This window comes from Dama dama, chromosome 10 (assembly GCF_033118175.1).
Source record: "Dama dama isolate Ldn47 chromosome 10, ASM3311817v1, whole genome shotgun sequence".
Taxonomy (NCBI): domain Eukaryota; kingdom Metazoa; phylum Chordata; class Mammalia; order Artiodactyla; family Cervidae; genus Dama; species Dama dama.
This window is the reverse complement of record NC_083690.1, coordinates 39,961,687-39,982,238: the sequence shown is the minus strand read 5'-3', so window position 1 is coordinate 39,982,238 and position 20,552 is coordinate 39,961,687. Positions and strand designations below refer to the sequence as shown.

At 62.2% G+C, this 20,552-nt stretch overlaps 1 protein-coding gene across 3 annotated transcripts in view; it reads left to right on the top strand.

Moving 5' to 3' along the window:
* The window catches only part of SDK1 (sidekick cell adhesion molecule 1), a 622,975-nt gene that overhangs the window by 554,085 nt on the left and 48,338 nt on the right, over positions 1-20,552 (top strand). For all 3 annotated transcript variants that reach the window (XM_061153768.1, XM_061153766.1, XM_061153767.1), the window contains exons 29-34: positions 2,278-2,472; positions 3,814-4,015; positions 8,444-8,547; positions 10,434-10,504; positions 18,529-18,664; positions 19,826-19,885. In XM_061153768.1, coding sequence (XP_061009751.1) covers positions 2,278-2,472; positions 3,814-4,015; positions 8,444-8,547; positions 10,434-10,504; positions 18,529-18,664; positions 19,826-19,885 — 768 coding nt within the window. The remainder of the gene's footprint in view (positions 1-2,277; positions 2,473-3,813; positions 4,016-8,443; positions 8,548-10,433; positions 10,505-18,528; positions 18,665-19,825; positions 19,886-20,552) is intronic.

Here is a 20,552-nt window from a genome sequence, read left to right as displayed (position 1 = left end):
AAGAGACAGAGGAAAAGGTGTGAGCAGGGGGGCCGTGTGAAGGCGCCCACACAGGCAGGTGGAGGTGAGGTCCAGGGTCACCCCGGGGTCGTGCCCTGAGGGCGGGGTGGGGAGTAGGGGTGGAGCCTTTGGTGGAGGGCAGACCTGAGCCCCCCCGGGAGGCAATTAGTGGCTCCCGTTTAATCCCCAGATTGCAGCCCACAAAGACGTGCCTTTGAACAAAATCTCAGTTTCACCCCAGGATTTTTAGCTCCAGCAGCAGATAATCTGAGCAGAGGTGAAATGTGGTCAAGAAGGAGCAATAACAAAAGCGCATCAGTAACCACATGCGAATCCTCGTTAATTCAAACTCTCCAGGTGGAAGGCGGTTTGAATGATCAAGGAGTCTTCATCACACGTGACTCTCCGAGACACAAAGGGACATGTGACCGCAGGCTGGTGGGCGCTGTGAGGGGTGGAGCTGCCCCTGGATGCCCCGTGTTAGCTGCGCGGCCGTGTCCCCTAGGGTCCCCGTGCCTGGGAGGTGCTGGGCAGGTGTTTCTGCTCCTCCCGGCCGTCTCGGGTGGAGTCAGCCTTCTCACAATCTGGAAAAGAAACCTGGTCGACTCAAGTCTACCCAGAAATTCAGTGTGCTCACACGCAGGGCCCAGGGCCCGGAAGTGCATATGCGCACCTGTTTTTAATGCAGTTACTTTCTGCCTCTCTGAGGGCAGAGGGTAGGGTTGGAGTCCCTTCTTCACGAGGCGTGGTGTTTCCTCAATGGCCGAGCTCACTCTCCCCGGGGACACGCCTCTCTCTCGAGGTCTTTAAAATATTATGTTTGACCATGGTCTTGTTGGAGGTCTGTGTCTGCCTCTGTAGTCTTTGTGCTTGGTCGTAAAGTTCGGTTTGTCTTTGCAGAATACCTTTCCTTAATTCCTTGCTGTAGCTCAATTACTTTCGTACGGGGCACAGGCTGACTTTCCTCTGGTGGCCGGGTGGACACAGGGGTCATCGGCTGTGTCCCGTCACAGACCCCCCCATCCCCTGTGAGACCTGCTGTAGCTTCTGTGGATGAACCACGTGCCCGTGTGGCTGGTGCTGCCCCCGCCACATCTGACCTCCCCTGGGCGCCCCTCGAAATCTGCTGAACACAGGCCCCACCCTGTGCCACAGTCTCCTTGCCAATCCCGACAACATACGAATAATAATGCAACACGTGAAAGTTGGAGTAGGAGTCCTGAGGTCAGAGCTGGCGTAGGAAGGCGGGTTTGCATCACTGTGGTCGCAGTGGGTGAGCTTCTGGAGAGAGCCGGGGGTTAATACAGAAGAGCATAATGGGGAGGAATGGAGCAATGACGTAGCTGATCCGGATGGCATGACAGGCAAGGGGGGCTGAGAGAGGAAGGGGGAGGTGGGCGCTCCCCCAGGGGGTGTGCACTGCCGGGCCTGCAGGAGGAGGGCTCTGCCCAGGTGGGCGCGCTGACCACGTCGCCCTCTTTTTCCGGACACTGGGTGTCCAGGTGTCTCAGAGCTGGGTCTGCAAGTCCTCTGCCGCTGTAGATGCGGGCGGAGGGACCGGCAGGGCCTGGTCTTCAGGGAGGCCTGGTCCTTAATGACATGACCTCGAGCAGCCATGGACCCTTGATGATCAGGGCACTCAGAGAGACGGTCTGAGCTGAGGGCCCGCCCGGAGCTGATGTGCAAGTCTCCTCCCGCTTCCTTGACAGCGGGGAGTGCTGTCTCTGGGGGAGCCCCCCACCCCACCCACTCAGAGCCACAGGGGTGGGGCTTCTGGGGAGCAGGAGCCCTGGGCTGGCAGGAGGAAGACTGATGTGCAGACAGACAGACAAACAGCAGACACGGGGTCTGAGCACAGGCGTGAGTGCCTCCAGGGCTGCCTGCTCCAGGGAGAAGGGCGCTCCAAGCAGGGAGACCCTTGAGGGTCGAGGGCAGAGCTGCTAGAAGGTGGGGGCGGGAGGCAGAGAAGGCACCCGCCCTCTGTGCTGCTTCTGAGCGTCCTCCGGGCCCGGGGCCACAGGGAGGAGGAGGCTGTGCTCACGTTGAGTTCCACGAAGGATGGAGAGGGGGCCTAGCACCCTGAGGCCCCCTTCACCCCTGGGCCTGGCTTCCCTCTCAGGGCCCGGCCTGCAGCTCAGACGCCAGCCCGGGAAAGGGAGACAGCGCAGAAACCCAGGGCTCGGAAGGGTGTGCCGTGTGGGGGCTGGGGGCTTCCCCGTGGGGGAGGGACGGCTGACCAGCGGTCTTCGTGCCCCGACCACCCACCCCCCCCCCCAGGCTACCAGATCGCCTACCGCCTGGCCAGCAGCAGCCCCAACACCTTCACCACTGTGGAGGTCGGCGCCACCGTGAGGCAGTTCACGGCCACTGAACTGGCCCCGGAGTCCGCGTACGTCTTCCGGCTGTCGGCCAAGACCAGGCAGGGCTGGGGGGAGCCGCTGGAGGCCACGGTCATCACCACCGAGAAGAGAGGTGAGACCCAGAGGCCAGACTCAGTGTCAGCCAGTGGGGGGGAGAGGCCCCGTGTGCCTGGGCGGGGGGTGGGGGGTGGCTGCGCGAACTGTGAGCTTATCAAGCACCTCCTGAGTCCTTCCTGGAGCCAGACACAGAGCTGGTCCACACAGCCTGACACTCACCATAGGCCTGCATCCTCAGCCCTGATCGTCTGGGGTTCAAGGAGAGAGACTGCCCCTCTTCCCCCTCCCCCTTCTCCCCTCCTTCCCACCAGAGGTGTCAGAGCCCCCTGCCGGCTCCTCCCCCGGGAAGCAGGTGGGCCGTACTTCCAGAGTCGGGGAGCCAGGAGCCGCAGGGCTGAGTGGCCCCCACCCACCACAAGGGGACCGAGAGCCCCAGGCCCCGATTCTTGCCTTCCTACTCAGAGTCCATGCAGCCCCTGCTGAGGGAGCAGGAAACAGGTTTGCTCAAGGTTTGATGTGACTTAAGCTGAGTCTGAGAGGAGATTCAGACGTGAACTCCATCAAGAGCAACCCTGTTCCCCGCCCCCAGCCCCCAAGTGCCCCTGCCTCCCTGCAGCCCCCCATCCCACAGCCCCCGTGGCTCAGCGTGGGGCCCAGGAGAGCCAGGCCCCTTCCCGTGGGCCCAGGAGGGGCCTGGACTCGGGCTCTCGGGCCGCAGCGTGGGCCGCAGGGAGGGGAGTTAGCTCCGGGCCCCTCACAGCCATCCCCATGGGGCTGGCAATCAGCTGCAGCGTCATTTCACCCCACACGTCCTGACCAGAACCCGCACTCGTCAGGATGCACAGTTCAGCAGTTATTCCTGCCCCGTGGGGCTTCTGTGTTGACGTGGATGGGGTGAGGACACCGGGTGGCCGGCGAGTTATCCCCACGCAGAAACGGGTCCCGGCCCTCCTCCCCACATCCCAGGCCCTATCCCAGAGGCTCAGAGTCACCCCCAGGCAGCCTGCTCCACAACCTTTATGGGCTCAGGCCCAGGTCAACGTCCAGGGAGAGCAAACCAGTGTTGAAGAGGCGCTGACCCAAAGTCAGAAAGAGGGAGAGTGTCCGGAGGAACCTGGGGGTGCTGGGAGCGCCCAGGTGTCGCTCAGGATGCCTGCACCCGAGTGCCCACGGGGAGTGTGGACAGGCCCATCCCCAGTCTGCCTGCTTCTGCTCCGAGGGTGAAGCATTCTGGGACTAAACGGGGGGGTCTCCAGACAGGTCTGGCCAGAGTCCGGGACCCTCACATCACTGTGGATGACCGCCTGGCCCACCGGCCATCTGAGCTAGGCAGCCAGCACCCCGGAGCCTCTCGGGGTGCCCCCGACCCTGACCTGCTGTCCTCTCTCGGCCGCAGAGCGGCCCGCGCCCCCCAGGGAGCTCCAGGTGCCCCAGGCCGACGTGACGGCGCGCAGCCTGTGTCTGCGGTGGGTGCCGGGCGGCGACGGCGCCTCCCCGATCCGGTACTTCACGGTGCAGCTGCGCGAGCTCCCCGGGGGCCAGTGGCAGACCTACTCCTCGTCCGTCAGCCACGAGGCCGCGGCCTATGTCGTCGACAGGTACGGAGAGGGTGGGGACGGCCCTGCCCAGCGCGCCCCGCCGGCTCCCACCTGCCAGCAGGGGGACCCACACTGCGAGCCCGCGTCTGCCCCCTGGCCAGCCCTCCCGCGCTGGGGCCCGGCAGTCCCAAGGCCCACCCCGGCCTCTTCCTGCCTGTCCTTCTGAGCTCTGTCCCTCCCCACTGCCCCCGAGCCCCGGGGCTGACGGGGCTGCCCAGTCCCTGAGGCAGATGGCGGCCCAGCCTGCCCCTGGCACCATGTCGCAGGCCCGGGTCATGGTCAGGGAGACGACCCTCCTCCGTGCTCTGGCCCCGGGCTAGCAAGGCACACGTCTTCCGCCTGCTGCCGTCCGTGGCGCTGCAGTGATGGCCGACGGCAGGAACAGGGCTCCCCATCCCCCGAGCCGGCCATCTGGTGACTGCTGGGTGCGGGGAGGCCATGGACTTGCTTTGTCCTGGTCCCACCTGGGCCTCTTGTCTGGGCTGCACCTGCTTCATGGTGGAGGAGGTGAGGGCTGGGGGGCATTAAGTCGCCTGCCAGGTTCTTCTAGATGGAACCATCTAGACGGGCAGGCCTGGGGAGAAGCCGTGGGTGGTGGGGTTGGCGGTGGTCCAGGGCGGCCCAGGGAGACGCCCGGCATCACTTCTGTCCTTCCTGTCAGTCCCAACTGCACCCCTCCCTGCAGACTCACACTCCAGGGTGCCCGGCAGCGGGTACCCCTGTCTTTGTGGGTCTAGAGCCCTCGCCAGGACCTCCTAGGAGGGCGGAGGAGGCCCAGACGTTGCTTGTCTAGCTGACCACCACTCCTCTCCCAGCTCCCGAGAGCCCCGTGCTGGGTGCTCTGTTACATCCCCATCCAGCTGCTCGATGAATCCCAGGACAGCTTGGGGGAGGGGGGGTGTTGGGAGAAACAGGGTCAGAGGTCAGCCGTCACCTGCAGCCCCGCCAGCGAGGGGCACACGTGGCCTCCCCCTTCCCCTCGCCAGGCCGCCTGTCAGAGCCCGGCTGAGCCCACTGAGGGGGCGGGTTGGGAACCGGGCCAGGCCTGGAGTGTGGCCCTGTCGCTTTCCCACACGTGACCGCCAGCACGGGGCTGAAGGAGAAGGGGACCCCCCAGGTCCGAGGAGCCCTGCTCACCTGGCATACCGCACTCCAGTGCCCCTGGCATCCAGCCTAATTAGGATGTGCCGCTGGACGTAAATAGCGCCACCTCCTTGTGTAACCGTCAGAAAGAAGGATCATAAAATCCGGCCACCCCTCCTGTCATGGAACCTCCTGGAATCAGAGCAGTGGTCTGCTGGGGGCTCCCCATGGGAAAGGAGAGGTCCGAGTGTCAGGACCAATGGGTAAATCTGGTGGGAGAGAGTGTTGCCAGCTTCCTGATGGGCCAGAACCGGGACACACACTTCCTCCCCATCAGCTGGAAGCATGTCATGGGCAGAACCCTGGGGAAGGAATATTTCGTACCACCGTGTAATCTTCCCTCCTCCTTCAGGGTCCTGACAGCTTCTTTTTCCTTTTGTTTAAACACTCATTTTACGTTTTTTACTCATGCCAGTTGCTTGAAGTCCGGTAGTCATAAAAGTCATAAAACATGTAAACAAAAGTTTAAAACAGAAATTTAACCACCTAAGCCGCGTGCCTGTACCTGGTGACGGTAGGTCCGGAGCACTGGGGGAGGCTGGGGTCTGGGGACAGATCTCAGTGTCACCGATTCTGGGATAGTCGCTTCCCATGGAAATGTAACTCAGTGAGGAGAAGGGCCCTGGGACACAGCACGTGGACGTCATGGGTGTCCCCCGGGACAGGGCGGTGACGGCTGTCACTCCCAGCGACCGTGGGCCCTGCTGCTTCTCTGAACGTGCCGTCTCCAGCAGCCTATGGGGAGACGGGAAAGAGAAAGGAATGTTTATTAGGCACCTGCTGTGTGACCAGACTCCTCAAGGCAGGCTGTGCAATAGAATTTCCTCTGGAAGTGCAGATTCCATCTCCTCCGTTTGCACAGATAAGCCGAGTGAGACTCCAGAGAAATTAAATGAGGTGCCCCAGTTAGGAGAGGTGGAGCCGGATTCAGAATTCCCGCTTGGCCCTCTTCAAAGCCGAGGCTGGAGGGGGTCTCGGGGAGTGAACAGAGCAGAGCTGCGGGGAAATCGGAGGGTTTGTTCCTCCTCCGTTTTTCAAGTGGTCCTGGAAGTTTTGTTCTACTCAGCAGGGAGCGAGGGGAGGTGGTGATGAGGACAAGTGCTGGGGGTAGAGGGTAGACCAGTCATCCAGAGGAGCCAGCAGAGGACAGAGACCAGGCTTGGTAACCACGGTTGCCTCTCCAGGGCAACAAGCTTCTGAGTCACTCTGTGCCTATTTCCAGGCACCAAGCAGGGCTTTCCTGCTGAGACAGGGAGACCTGCAGCTCAGTGACCCCCAGGGACACTCGTGGGTCCTCTGGAGGAGGGAAGCCTGCTCAGCGTGGGGCGAGGCCAGGAGCTCTGATTCCCGGTCCCCTGGCCCCAGCCTGTCCATCTCAGACCCGGGCCCACTCGTCCAGCCATCAGGTCATCCTTCACTGCCCCCCTGATGTGCCCCCAACTCCCTGAGACCTCAGAGGTCAAAAAAGAAAGGGTGGTCTTCAAAGAGCTTGATCTTTGGCCTCAGTTCCCAAAATCCTTAGAGAACAGTGAAGTGCTAAATGTAGTAAGCCACAGGCACTACCGTGTTCCAAATAGCAGCGCCCTAGACACAGTCCACGGGGTCCACAAGAGTCCGGCATGGCTGAGCGGCGGAGCACGCACGCACAGGTGATCAAAGTGCTGCGTCTGAACACAAGGGTCCCTTCCAGGGCCCCCACCATGTCCCCAGCCTGCGCTGACTTTCACGTGTCCCCTTTGCAACCCTCCTGAGCAACTTCTGGGGCAGATAACGTCCCCCTGCATTCGTTCCTCCAGCGAGCGTTCACTCAGCACCACCTGGCGCCAGGCCCGGCCACTGGTGCAAGAGCGTCCCTGCAACTGTGAGCTCACGGAGAGCTGCCACAGGAGGTCTCATGCAGGCGTAGATTTCACGCAGGAGAAGGTCTCACGCAGGAGAAGATATGAAAACAGAGGGAGAGGAAAGCTGTCTGATCATGGCTTCCAAAAACAGTCCTCGGTGTTTCAAGATAGCAGAATCCTTTCTCTAAACGAAGTGTTTCCAGAAGTGATCACCAGCCAGATGGACGAGTAGCTGATGTTGGTTGACACAGGCGGAGCAGAGGCCCTGGATGCCCAGAGGCTTACTTAGAGTTTCAGGGGTTCCTTGGCCCTCAGCTTGAAAACCACTGGTTTATAGGTTAGATAGGAAGCGAGAAGGCAGGGTTGGTTTGAGGCAGGAGGGCTGTGCTTAGACTGAGGTGAGGAAACTTGGAGCTGGTCTGGATTAAGGGACAGGGAGGGAGCACCTAGAATCACCTGGAATGTTTGAGTCCAGGAAACAGAGAGGATGACGGGGCCACCGCCTGAGGCAGAGGGAAGGGGCAGGTGGGGTCCTCGTCTGCTCCCTGTGAGCAGGAGTAGCAGCCGGTGCTGAGTGGGGTGAGCAGGAAGTGTCCCCGGGGACTTGGTGAAGGTTTGCTTGTCGTCAGCAGAGACGCGTTTGTCTGAAGCCTTCGTTGTCAGCGTGGCTCCTCGCTGGGCACACGAGACCCCGTGGATCCGGACCATTTGGGTGGCTGGGTGGATGGAGGATGGATGGATGGATGGAAAGGAAAGAGGAAGCCCAAAGCAGGGGAGCCAAGAAGTGCATTCGTGTCCCTGAAATCTCATCCGTAGGCCAAGGGGAGACATCGTTTCACGTGGGCAGTCGACATCGTCTTGGTCTTACTTAGGGTTGTGTAAAAGGACACTCGTCTTCCCACCCCAGCCATTGACCAGTCTTTGCACAGGGCAGGGGCCTCCGTCCCCTCCTAGAGACCTGGGAATCCTGACGGCTCCACCCTGCAGAGCCGCCCTGGGGGTTAGAGGGGGTCACGTGGGTCAAGGGCTCAGTACCCTGGCTGGCTCAGTCAGGGAGGGAGGAGGCAGGGGCAGAGCCTAGAGCTCCGGGTCACTGCAGGTGGGGGAGCAGGGGAGGGGAGCCGGCAGGAGCTCGGGGGTGTAATTAGCGCCTCTGGAGGAATCCTCCAGCTCCAGTCTCTAATTATAGGAGGTGGCTTCCTCCCCCAGGATCCCTGAGCCTAAGCTCCATGCCCACCGGGAGTTCTGTGCCCCCTCCGATCCCTCTCTGAATCCCCTGTCTCTCTAGACTGATCGTCAAGTCAGTGCTGGGGGCTGGGGGCTGCTCCCCAGCCGTCCCAGGCCAGTTCACTGCTGCCTGGAGGATGCAGCCCCAGAGCACCCCCTCCTGGGGGGGCCCCTGGCAGGAGAGGGGCTCTGCAGTCACAGGTCTCCTCCATTTCAGGCTGAGGCCCTTCACCTCCTACAAGCTGCGTCTGAAGGCCACCAACGACATTGGGGACAGCGACTTCAGCGCCGAGACGGAGGCAGTCACCACGCTGCAGGATGGTGAGCAATGGGGCCCACTTCCCGCTGCTGCCTGTGCACCCCGAAACCCGGGCTCCTGGAGAGGCCTGCTCCTGCCTTGAACCAGAAAGGGGTCACCCAAGGGAGTGGAGGGAGCAGCCATGGGCGGTGGGATTCAATTAGCAGCAGAAGCCAGCGCCCCTGCACAGCCCAGGGCCATAAATCAGACTTCAAGGGCTTCCAAACCGAGGGACGTTTCTTTGATTGGCTTCCAAACCCAACGATCCATTAGCATCCCTGACACTGAATAATTTATAGGGTCATTAAAGATAGATGCCGTGGGGTAGCTGGGTTATAAGAGCTTTTCCCCATTTTTCTCATTCACGAGCCATCCCGGTTTTGCCGCCTGACAAATGCACGAAGGTGACGTGATGGCAGAGAGACCCCCTGAAAGCTTCAGGTGCCTTCCGCCCCAGCCCCACTCAGTTCTGCTCAGAGGAATTGGGCCTGAAGTTCCCTTGTGAGTTCGCTTGACCATCAGCAGTGAGACCAGGCCCGGAAGGACAGGGAGGCGGGGTCCTCAGGCACACCCGGCGGGCAGGCGGGTGCTTGGGACAGAGTGCGGCTGCTGCGTGACGACGCCGAGCCTTGAGCCCAGACGGCGGGCGGGCCGGACCCTCAGCTCACCGGGCGGTGCTTGGTGACGGTCCAGGCCCACCCCGAGCTCCCCCTTCCCCGCTTAACTCGGAGAGGAACGGTGGCCCCCGCTCTGGAGAAGCAGCGCTTGTCCCCTGTGGCGCCTGCGTATTCCTGCTTTAGCACCTTGCCTGAGCGCTAGTTCTTGGAAGGAAGGAACCCAGCCCCTGGCCCATGGGAGAGGGGCACCCACCCGCGTCCCCTCTCAGGCTCGGTCAGAAGGGGCCTCTCTCAGCCCTTTCACATTCAAATCACCTCTTCATCGCCCTTTCCTGAGACTGCAGTTTCTCTTTGCAGTGGTTTGGCCTCGTGTTTTCATCCTGTGTCTCTAAGTCCAGCTCTCAGGAGAGACGGACAGGCCAGGCTGACCCCAGGGCTGGGGGCCAGTGCTGGGGGAGGGGCTCGGGAGCGCGCAGATGGTTTGCCGGGAAACGGTTTCTTTTTCTGAGGGTACAGAGCCACCGGACGTGGGCAGGAACGCTGGGTCAGGGCCTTAAGCCGGAGCAGCCAGAGACCGAAGGGGCAGGGTAGACAGCGGTCCCTGGGGCGGGGGTCCTGGAGCGTGGCCAACATGGGCCTGTCCCAGTCTGGGCCTGGAGGACAGGGAGGCCTGCAGGGTGCAGGGGTCGCTCAGAGCAGCTGAGTCAGAGTGGGGAGCAGGCTGGGGGTGCCGGACACACAGGCGAGGCAGGTGGGGAGAAGCCCTGAACCCTTCTGCTCAGAGCCTGTTTCTGAACACTGACTCTGTGTAGGGTCTCAGGGTGTCATAGTGGGGCCGCCCTGAGAAGGCCAGTCCGTCTGCTGGGAGAGGGTGGCCCAGGCCCGACGGGGGCAGCCGTGGTGGAGGGTGGGGCACGGCCTACTGGACGTGATGGACACTCCAGAGAGCAGGGCGGAGTCAAACCAGCATGTACCCCAAAAGAATGACGCCCCTCCTCCTCTGGGGGGTGACCCCCGAGGAGGTCAGGGAACTGCAGGAGCACTGTGGGTGCCTTGGCTATGGAGAGACCCAGACTCTGAGTGCGTCGAGGGGGGCGGGTCCGTGGGAAGTGAGGTCGCGGAGGTGGTCCAGGATGAGGGCCCTCTCTCCTGCACACGGGCTGGCAGGCAGGGGAAGGGCGACGCCAGGGAGGAGGGAGTCGCGTGCTGGCTGCTTGAGAGCGGGTGGGGACCGGCCTGAGTGCTGGCCCGAGCTCGGCGTCTAACCCCTGCTGCTTCCCTCTTGCTTCCAGTCCCCGGGGAGCCCCCACGCTCCGTGTCTGTGACGCCACACACCACCTCGTCTGTTCTGATCCAGTGGCAGGTAAGGCCCGGGGACCCCACGGTGCTCTGTGAACCCCACTCCTGCAGGAGTGAGCTTGGCGGGCACCCCACCCCCGACCCTGGGTCAGGCTGGCGAGGCCTGCTGGTGTACCGTGCAGGGCCGTGGTGTGAGCGTGACCCCCCGGGCGGGAAGTCCGGGGCCGTGGTGTGAGCGTGACCTCCCGGGCGGGAGGTCCGGGGCCGTGGTGTGAGCGTGACCTCCCGGGCGGGAAGTCCGGGGCCGTGGTGTGAGCGTGACCTCCCGGGCGGGAAGTCCGGGGCCGTGGTGTGAGCGTGACCTCCCGGGCGGGAAGTCCGGGGCCGTGGTGTGAGCGTGACCTCCCGGGCGGGAAGTCCGGGGCCGTGGTGTGAGCGTGACCTCCCGGGCGGGAAGTCCGGGGCCGTGGTGTGAGCGTGACCTCCCGGGCGGGAAGTCCGGAGCCTTGGTGTGAGCGTGACCTCCCGGGCGGGAAGTCCGGGGCCTTGGTGTGAGCGTGACCTCCCGGGCGGGAAGTCCGGGGCCTTGGTGTGAGCGTGACCTCCCGGGCGGGAAGTCCGGGGCCTTGGTGTGAGCGTGACCTCCCGGGCGGGAAGTCCGGGGCCTTGGTGTGAGCGTGACCTCCCGGGCGGGAAGTCCGGGGCCTTGGTGTGAGCGTGACCTCCCGGGCGGGACGTCCGGGGCCGTGGTGTGAGCGTGACCTCCCGGGCGGGACGTCCGGGGCCGTGGTGTGAGCGTGACCTCCCGGGCGGGAAGTCCGGGGCCGTGGTGTGAGCGTGACCTCCCGGGCGGGAAGTCCGGGGCCGTGGTGTGAGCGTGACCTCCCGGGCGGGAAGTCCGGGGCCGTGGTGTGAGCGTGACCTCCCGGGCGGGAAGTCCGGCGCCGTGGTGTGAGCGTGACCTCCCGGGCGGGAAGTCCGGGGCCTTGGTGTGAGCGTGACCTCCCGGGCGGGAAGTCCGGGGCCGTGGTGTGAGCGTGACCTCCCGGGCGGGAAGTCCGGGGCCTTGGTGTGAGCGTGACCTCCCGGGCGGGAAGTCCGGGGCCTTGGTGTGAGCGTGACCTCCCGGGCGGGAAGTCCGGGGCCGTGGTGTGAGCGTGACCTCCCGGGCGGGAAGTCCGGGGCCTTGGTGTGAGCGTGACCTCCCGGGCGGGAAGTCCGGGGCCGTGGTGTGAGCGTGACCTCCCGGGCGGGAAGTCCGGGGCCGTGGTGTGAGCGTGACCTCCCAGGCGGGAAGTCGGGGGTCGTGGTGTGAGCGTGACCTCCCGGGCGGGAAGTCCAGGGCCGTGGCGACCTGCAGAGGGAACCGGAGCTCAGTGTGTTGATGGGAGGGGCGGTGTGGTCAGCAGGACGGCCAGGTGGGCCCAGCGCACAGCCCGTCTGGTGGCCGAGTCATCCTAGGCCATCTCCCCTCTTCTCTGTTGCTAAGTGGCAGCTCCTCGGGGTAACAGTAACCTTTCAATGTGAACAAAAGACATTTCCAAGTGTCCTCCGGTGAACTGGGAGCTCACCGCTGTGGCATCCCACCCTTTCCAGCATCCCCAGAGTGCTGAGACTGGATGGGGACCCAGGAGGCTTCACCTGTCCCAGGGGAGCCACAGCCGAGTGGCCCTCGAAGCCCCGGGAGAGGGACAGGGCCTGTCCTCGGCCTGCAGGCCAGTTTGCCGTAGCAAGACTCTGACCCCAGAGGCTTCTCTGGCCCCAGGTTCCTCCTCCGTAAAAACAGCAGTTCCAAGGTCCCCTCTGAGGCCACTGTGAGGTCTCTGGTCCACGGCCCGTGAGACCCCTGATGTCCATCAGGGTCTCTGGTGGGAGGTGGGGAACATTCAACGTGGAAACTCAAGGTCCCAAGCACTTCTGCTTCCACTGTCCGCTAACACGATCAACCAAGCACAGATGGTCGTCCGGGTGGCGCTGAAGCCTGCCGGGTACGGGCTTGGTCTCAGGCGTGGGTCTGGCTGCCCTGTCGCCAGCTGAGCTCGGGGCTGTGGCGCCTCAGCCGCCCCCGACATGCGGCTGTGGACGCAGCGCCGGCTGTGGGCCCAGCCCTCCCACCCCCAGGCTGCGAGCGCTCACAGACGCCCTGTGAGGCGGCGAGAGCAGCACGGAAGGCGCTGGGCGTGCCTGTCCGTCAGCTGTCGTCCTTCAGAGCCCAGCAGGACAAACCCATTGCAAGAAGCCTGAGCAGGGGGTGGTCAGCATGATGCATCGTGGAAATAAATGCCTGTCAACCGCCAGGCGATTGAAGCATAATTAAAATTATGAGCAATTTACTAAATCAGAGCCAACAGAACAAAGGGACAAGGTTTAAATATAGGTCTGCATTCTGGACGAAACGCTTCACCTGAAAATCTTTATTTTTTAGTAATTTGTTTAAAACCTCAAGTACTGCCTATAATCCCAAGGCCGCTGACCCACTTGAGTGGGCCGTCCATCAGATTTTATTTCTCTTAGTAGGATGATCAACATTCAAAACTCAACATTCAAAAAACTAAGATCATGCCATCCGATCCCATCGCTTCATGGCAAATAGATGGGGAGACAATGGAAACAGTGACAGACTATTTTCTTGGGCTCCAAAAATCACTGCAGGTGGTGACTGCAGCCTTGAAATTAAAAGACACTTACTCCTTGGAAGAAAAGCTATGACAAACCTAGGCAGCATATTAAAAAGCAGAGACATTACTTTGCTGACAAAAGTCCATCTTGTCAAAGCTGTGATTTTTCCAGTAGTCATGTATGGATGTGAGAGTTGGACTATAAAGAAAGCTGAGCACTGAAGAATTGATACTTTTGAACTGTGGTATTGGAGAAGACTCTTGAGAGTCCCTTGGACTGCAAGGAGATCCAACCAGTCCATCCTAAAGGAGATTAGTCCTGGGTGTTCATTGGAGGGACTGATGTTGAAGCTGAAACTCCAATACTTTGGTCACCTGATGCGAAGAGCTGACTCATTAGAAAAGACCCTGATGCTGGGAAAGATTGAGGGCAGAAGGAGAAGGGGACGACAGAGGATGAGATGGTTGGATGGCATCACCGACTCGATGGACATGGGTTTGAGCAAGCTCTTGGAGTTGGTGACGGACAGGGAGGCCTGGCGTGCTGCAGTCCGTGGGGTCTCAGAGTCAGACGTGACTGAGCGCCTGAACCGAGCTGAACTGAGTAGCATGATCCGTCTGTGCCTTTCCCGGGTCCAGCGCTGCTGGAAGCTGAGGACTTGTGCGTATATTCTAGACAGCGCTGGCGCTGTTCACACTGAGGACCGCTCACACTAGGCATTCCTGTCTCTGAATCGACCACGTTTAAGCTGGCTGTTCTGAAACCTCCAGCGGGTCACACAGTCTGTGACTCACATGCATCTCCTCTCTGGTCCCCTCTTCCACCTTTTCTCTGAGTGGATTTTGAGGCTGTTTTCTAGCAACGTTAACGTCCTAAGGGACAGATTGCATCATGTGCAGTGGACTCGGGGAGGGGCGACTCGGCTGTGCAGGGCACCTTCCTAAGAGTGTGGGGCAGCCCCCGGTCAGAGGGGACAAGCGGGCCCGGCCTCTCTGGGACATCTGGTCTTTGTCGTCTGTGAGGCCCAGCTCCAGCCCCGGGCTCTGAGTACCCAGTGCCCCCATTCCCTGCGTGAACTCCACACGCATCATTGCGAAGGCCGGAGGGGAGCAGCCGGAGGGAGGTGGGAGGTGACAGGATGGCTGGTCCCCCCACCCGTTGGGGCAGGAGGGTCATTATCCGGGTGGCACGTCCACAGGAACACAGGCTCAGGTGTGACCGCTGCTGGGCTTCGAGGGCAGACACCTGGAGCCGGTCCTCTAGGGCCGCCTGTGCCTGCTGAGCCATAGACTCACTCCAGCAGGCGTCAGAGGGAACCCCCGCTCTGGGCTCCACGGAACAGAAGCAGTGGGAAGTCCCGGGCTCGGGCCCCAGGACGATGGCAGTGGAAGTCCCGCTCTGCCTCCGGCTCACCGTGAGACCCCGGACTCCGTGTGGACCCTCCCCAGCCCCGGGCCCCCCACCCGGCCCGCCCTGTCTGGGAAGGCCCGCTGAGCTGGTCCCAGCCTGTCCCCTGGCACTCGGCCAGGACTGGGGCTCACGGTGGGAGTCCTTCGAGCCCCAGCTCTCGTCCTCTTCCTGCCCGCTGGAGTGAGGGGTCAAGGCCAGTGCACTCCGACCAGGTCATCTACACTTTAACAAGGATCCCTTTTCCAAAACTGAAAAAACACCCTGGGTCCCTGCGGACCGGGTGCTAGAATCTCTGATTTGCGGAAGGCAGGGTGAAGCACCTCAGACGCTTATGTCATAGCTCAGGGCATCTTATCAACCTGCGGAGCCGGTCGGCGCTAGAGGCAGGGCTGGGATGCAGGGCTGGGGTGCAGGCAGGGCCCTCTGCAGCAAGGAGCTCCGCTGACCTCCCGGGGGCCTCAGCCAAACACCTTCACTGCAGGGGGACTTGGGGGCGGGGCCCCTCCCTCAGGGGTCACAGCTGTGGGCAGCCTGGGACGCAGAGGGTCAGAGGCCCTGCGACCACTCAGCCTCACTTGGGAAGGGCGGTGGAGAGCGTGTCACTGAACCTGGACCTTCTCTGCACAGCTTAGGTGTCAGGCGGGAAAACCTCTCTCCATTTATTCTTACGCGAAGACTTTTCCAACTCTTCCATCTGTTGTATTTTTTTAAGAAGGGGGTGAAATAAACTTTCTCTTACATGTTGTGATAGTTGTGCTTGAAGGAAGCCTAGGAATGAGGACTGTAACTTGTCTCAGCTGTAGCCAGTAAGAAAACCAGGGCTAGAGTTGGAGTGGCAGATTGTGGCTTCCGTCCTTATGAGGAGATGCGCGTGTGTGCATTACACACACACACGATTTGCATGTGGCATCGATTAGTAGTAGGCACTGCATGGTGTCTGCCTTTACCTCATGGAACCAATTTTTAAATAGGAGAGGGGTCACGCAAAACAAAAACCCTTAAAGCTATCTGAACCAATCCTATGAACTCAAAGGGGACAGATCTTAAAAAAAAAAAAAAAGAGTGTATCAGAGGATCTGAAATGCTGCTGTCCTCAGGGCGGGGCGGCCCCGGGCTGGGGCTAGACAGGAAGCAGAGGGACTGCCCAGCATGCTCAGGCGAGCCCCTGTTCAGGGGTGTCCATGCATCTCCAGCATGGAGGACGGAGGTTCTGTCCATCAAAATCAGTAAGAAAGAAAAGGGCAGAATGAAATAGAAACTACAACTAGAAACAGAGCCTCTCTCCTGCCCCCCTCAGGCAGACCCCCAGGTTTCACCCCTGCTCTCACCTCCCTTCCTGAGAGCACACAGCTCCCCGAGTTCCTAGCGCTCTGGTCGTTTTGGGAGGCCTTGTTTTGGGAACAGTTGGGGCAGAGGGCAGCAGGCTGCTGGAGGAAGTGGTCTGTGTTATGGTTCAGCCCGGCGCCCGGCCAGACGGGCGTGTGCCTCGGGGACCCTGCGTGCCTGGCCGGTCACCTGCCCCGCCCACCTGCCCCATCCAGGTGACGCGGGGATCTGAGCGGGTCCACCTTCACTCTCACATCGTTAGTTCTACAACCATGAGGTGAGTTTAAAGATGTCGCCACCTGTGGGTGTCAGGAAAGCGGAGCGAGCACTGATACCCTGGAAATGTCGGGGTCTGGTCGCAGATCCGCACAGGAGAGAGAATCCGGCAGTAAAGCAGCTCACACGACTGTCTGGTTTCTCACTGTTTGCGAAGGTGACGTTTAGCAGCCCAGTGTCGTCCAGTTGGGCTTCCTGGGCTCCTCTGACCAGAGGGACGCACGTGGATCCTGAGGACATGGACAGTCCACTCCAGTTTTCCAGGCTTGAGTGTCTATGTTGGGACTATGTTGAGTGTCTATGTCTATGATGGGAAAAATGACCAGCCACGGCACTTTCGGTGGGGGGCGGGGGGTGGGCAGAGGACTCAGGAAGCGGTGGGAGAGCGTGTCGGGGGGCCGCGGCCTGCAAACCCCTGGGCTCTCGTTGTGAAAACGTGGTGATTCCGGCTCGTGCACGAGTGTGTGTGGGCGTGGGAGGAAGCGCCCTCGCTGTGTGCGTTGCGCGCTGGCGAGTGTGAGGGCAGAGAGCTGTCCCCTCCCACGGGGGTCCCAAGTTTGGAACTGAGAGCAGCCAGAGGTCACGGAGAATGGACTTACCTGAACATCCGGTCCCCGCGGCGCCGCCTGGGTTCAGGGACTGGGAACTGAAGGGTGTGAGTTTGGACAGCAGAGCGCCTGGAACCAGTCACCGTGTCCTCCCACAGTTCCCAAGGCCAGAGTCCAGGGTCAAGGTGGTGGCCGACTCTGCAGACACAGGAAAGCCTGCTGCCCGCCTGCCTCTTCCCGGCCTGTGGCGGCCGTGGCAGGCCTTACCACTCCTTGGCTTCTGGATGCTTCTGTCATTCTCGACCTCTGCCTTTGCGTGACATTCTGTCTGTGTCAAAATGTCCTCGTCTTATAAGGCTCTTCGGGTCTTTTTCTAGCCTCAGCATTTGTTCAATAATTGCTAGATTCTATATTGCCTCTTAAAATGTGCTTTGTCTTCCCGATCCGTCACGCTGAACATCTAGGTGTCTGTGTGAATCAATTATCTTATTACCCGATGGTGTTCACGAGTCCCGAGTCTGCCGATTTGTTTGCAGGCAATCTTTCTGTCCGCGCCCTTCAAGCTCGAAGGCCATCCTGTTGTCTTGGTGGCATTGAAAAGACCCAGAGAGGATTGGTCTTGGCGTTTTGAGGGCTGGGGGAGAGTTAGTCCCAAGCTCACGTTGGTAGATCTCAGGACGGCGCACATCTGAGTGTCCATGTGGGGTCAGTTTCTGGAGTGTGATTGCTGTGTTAAAGACCTGGGCAAATAGAACGGAATGACCCTCCGGGAAGCCCGCCATCGCCTTGAAGCCCTCCCCTCCACCCGTGCCCTCTTCCCCACTTGATTACATCTGCAGAGACCTGAATCTAGACGAAATCACATTGCGGGGACTGGCGGTTAGGGCTCAGCATGTCTCCTGGGGGAGCACAGTTCAACCCACAACAGGGGGGCTTGCCTACGGAAGCTGTGGTGTCCGTTCGGGCACCAGGACACTCTTGGCCCATCTGTCCGGCTGCAGTTTGGGAGGTTTGGTCCTGACCTGCTGAGGACCCTAGAGGGGGGAGCAGAGCCCCTAGCCCCCAGCACCGGGGTCAGTGCCGTGGCCTTATTGGGGTTCCACGTGGAGTGGGATGGCCTTCCTTCCACAGACAGACCTTTCACCAGCTGGGGACGCCCTCCCCAGGCTTACTTATCAACAGAAACCAGTCAAAGGGGAAGGGGAAGTCGGGCCGGGCCCTCCCTGAGCGGCAGTGGTACCGAGGGGAGCGGTTGCAAGTCCTGGGCTCACACACAGGCTCAGACTCCCCCACCGTCCGACCTCGTCTCTGAGCCACCTGTCAGCCACCAGCCGCCTTCCGCTGGGTTCTGAGGAGTCAGACGAGCCCCTGCCCCACCATCAGACATTCTTACCCCAGCTGAGGTGGCAGTGGGTAGTGGGGGGGGCGTGTTCTAGCCCTACACCTGTCAGGCGGGGAGGGGGCCACCTGGCAGGTAGAGGGGTCAGTGAGGGTCCCAGTGAGACGGCCACAAGCCCGGGTGGACAGGAGGGTCGGGGACTGAAGGGATGGGGTGGGGCCAGTGGTGGACGACGCAGGGCCAGGCCGCATTCGCGGCCCCCTTCGGTTCTGGGTCTGCCGAGAACGGGCAGCTTCCTCTCCGTCTGTGACCTGGGCCACAGTCTCCAGCCTCGGCCCTGGGGCTTGGGTGTCCTGGCTGGACAGGGAGACACGCCCGTGTCCACACACACAGGACCAGGAGGCCTGGGTTCTGTCCCCGGTCCCCCTCATTCCTCATCATCACTGGGACACCTGCCTGTCCTCTTGCCAACAACCGAGGCCCCTCCGATTGTCTTGAACCAGCAATCCCCCACCTTCCCATACGGCTGGCCAGCATGCAGCCAGGCCCCTGACCGTGGTGTCTTTGCAGCCCCCAAGGGACGAGAGCCTGAACGGCCTCCTGCAGGGCTACCGGATCTACTACCGCGAGCTGGAGTACGAGGCGGCCCCCGTCACCGAGTCCAAGACGCTCAAGACGCCCTCGGCCCTGCGGGCCGAGCTCACAGGTGAGTCCCCTGCCCCCCACCCCACGGCAGGGAGGTTCCCATAACCACCATGTCTGCCCACCCCAGGCCTGCTGGGAACAGCCGTGGGGGCCCGAGGGGGTGCGCCTGCCCCCTCCCCAGCACCCCAACGGTGTGCAAGGTCCCGGGCTCAGCGAGGGGACCCAGGAGGGCTGCCTGGAGGAGGAGCCATCTGAGGGGGTCGTCGGGGTAAAAGGATGTCGCGGAGAACGTGAGGGGAAGAGGGTGACACAGGGCCTGGCACAGCTCGGTGTGGGGAGGCAGGGGTCAGCCGGCCAGGGCAGGGGCTGAGCCGTGGGGGTCTGTGTGCCCTGGAGGGGGAGTAGCTGGGCCTCTGGGGTCAGCGGCGCCGCCCCACGCAGAGCAGGCCTGGGGGTGCTGGGGCCTGTGGAGCCCCGGCCTCCCCCTCCTGCTCGTCCGCCCCGAGGCACTCTCCCCTCCTGCTCCCTGGGGGGAAGGCCGAGAGATGCCCCCCCGCACCGTCAGAGAAGACACCTGAGCCCCTGGCACCCGCATGCTGGGGGCGGGGGCAGGGCACCCAGGGCAACAGGTCCGGCTCTGCCTGGGCCTCTCCGTGTGGGTCACACGCACTGCACTCAGCCCCCGGCGCCCTGCTGGGGTCAGCAAGGGGCTGCAGCTCGGCCCCAACCCCACCAGGGGAGGACCTGGCTCCGCTGAGACCCCCGCTCGCAGCGTCTCCCCAGGTGCCCCTTGCTGACGCCCAGCTAGCCAGGCCTGTCCCTCTGGGCTGAGTCACGCAGCCCCTGGAATAAGGGGGCACGGGGTCTGTGCTCCTGCTCACTGTCTGTCCACTGGTCATCCCCGCCGGCCTAGGGCGCTCACCTGAGCACAGGGAACCGGACGTGGCTGCCCCGGGACCAGCCAGGACCCGTGGCCCCCCGTGCCCGATGCCAATTCGACCCGTCTAATCAGAGGGGAGACCCCCCTCCCCCTCGTGGGCCGGGGGCCTGTCTGTTTCAGGAGGCTTCACCGGGGTCCCGGTGAGCAGACGGGCGTGTGGTGGCCCACTGCTTGGGAGGCGGAGTGGCTTCCCAGCCAGGCCTGCCCCACCCCCCGTGTCTGCGGCTTCCCCTGGCGCCGGCGGTCCCCCGCGCTGACGGCCTGTCTGCTCGCCCCTCACAGCCCAGAGCAGCTTCAAGACCATCAACAGCAGCTCCACGGAGACGACCTACGAGTTAACACGTGAGTGACTCCACGCTCAGCTGGCACGGCTGGGCAGTGCCCTCCGCCTCTCGGCAGACTGAGTGAAGACCAGCTCGGATTCCCGGCTCTCATTCCTGGGGCCCCCCCACCCCGCCCCCCGCCCCCTGCCCCCCTAAAATGCTGCTTCGTGATGGGCCAGAACCACCGAAAGGGAGTTTCTAGAGACACAGGCTGGGCAGGGGTTCCCAAGAGCTGGTCTCAGAGTTTGGGAGAGAAGGAAGGTCAGAGGGCAGCTCTCTCCTCTAACTCAGTCGGCTTATCTTTAACCCCCATTTTAGTTGTGGATTTACCGTCTTCACCACTGTTAACGTGCATACATTGTTGTGCACCCGTCCCCACCGCCTGCCTCCAGAACCCTCTCACCCCCAACCCGAGACTCTGCCCCGTTAAACACTAACGCCCCCCACCTCCCCCAGCCCCACCCCGGGCACCCACCCCCAGCTTCCTGTCTCTGTGACCCCGACCCCTCCAGGGACCTTGCAGCAGGGGGATCGCCCAGCGGGCCCCTCTGTGTCCGCTGGCTTCAGGCCTAGCGTCCTCCTCACTGCAGCATCGGGGTTTCCCCTCCTCTCGGGGTGGGGGGCGGCCACCACACGCACATATCCAGCGCTCGTCCATCCGGCCTCTCCTCCTTATCAAACCGCGC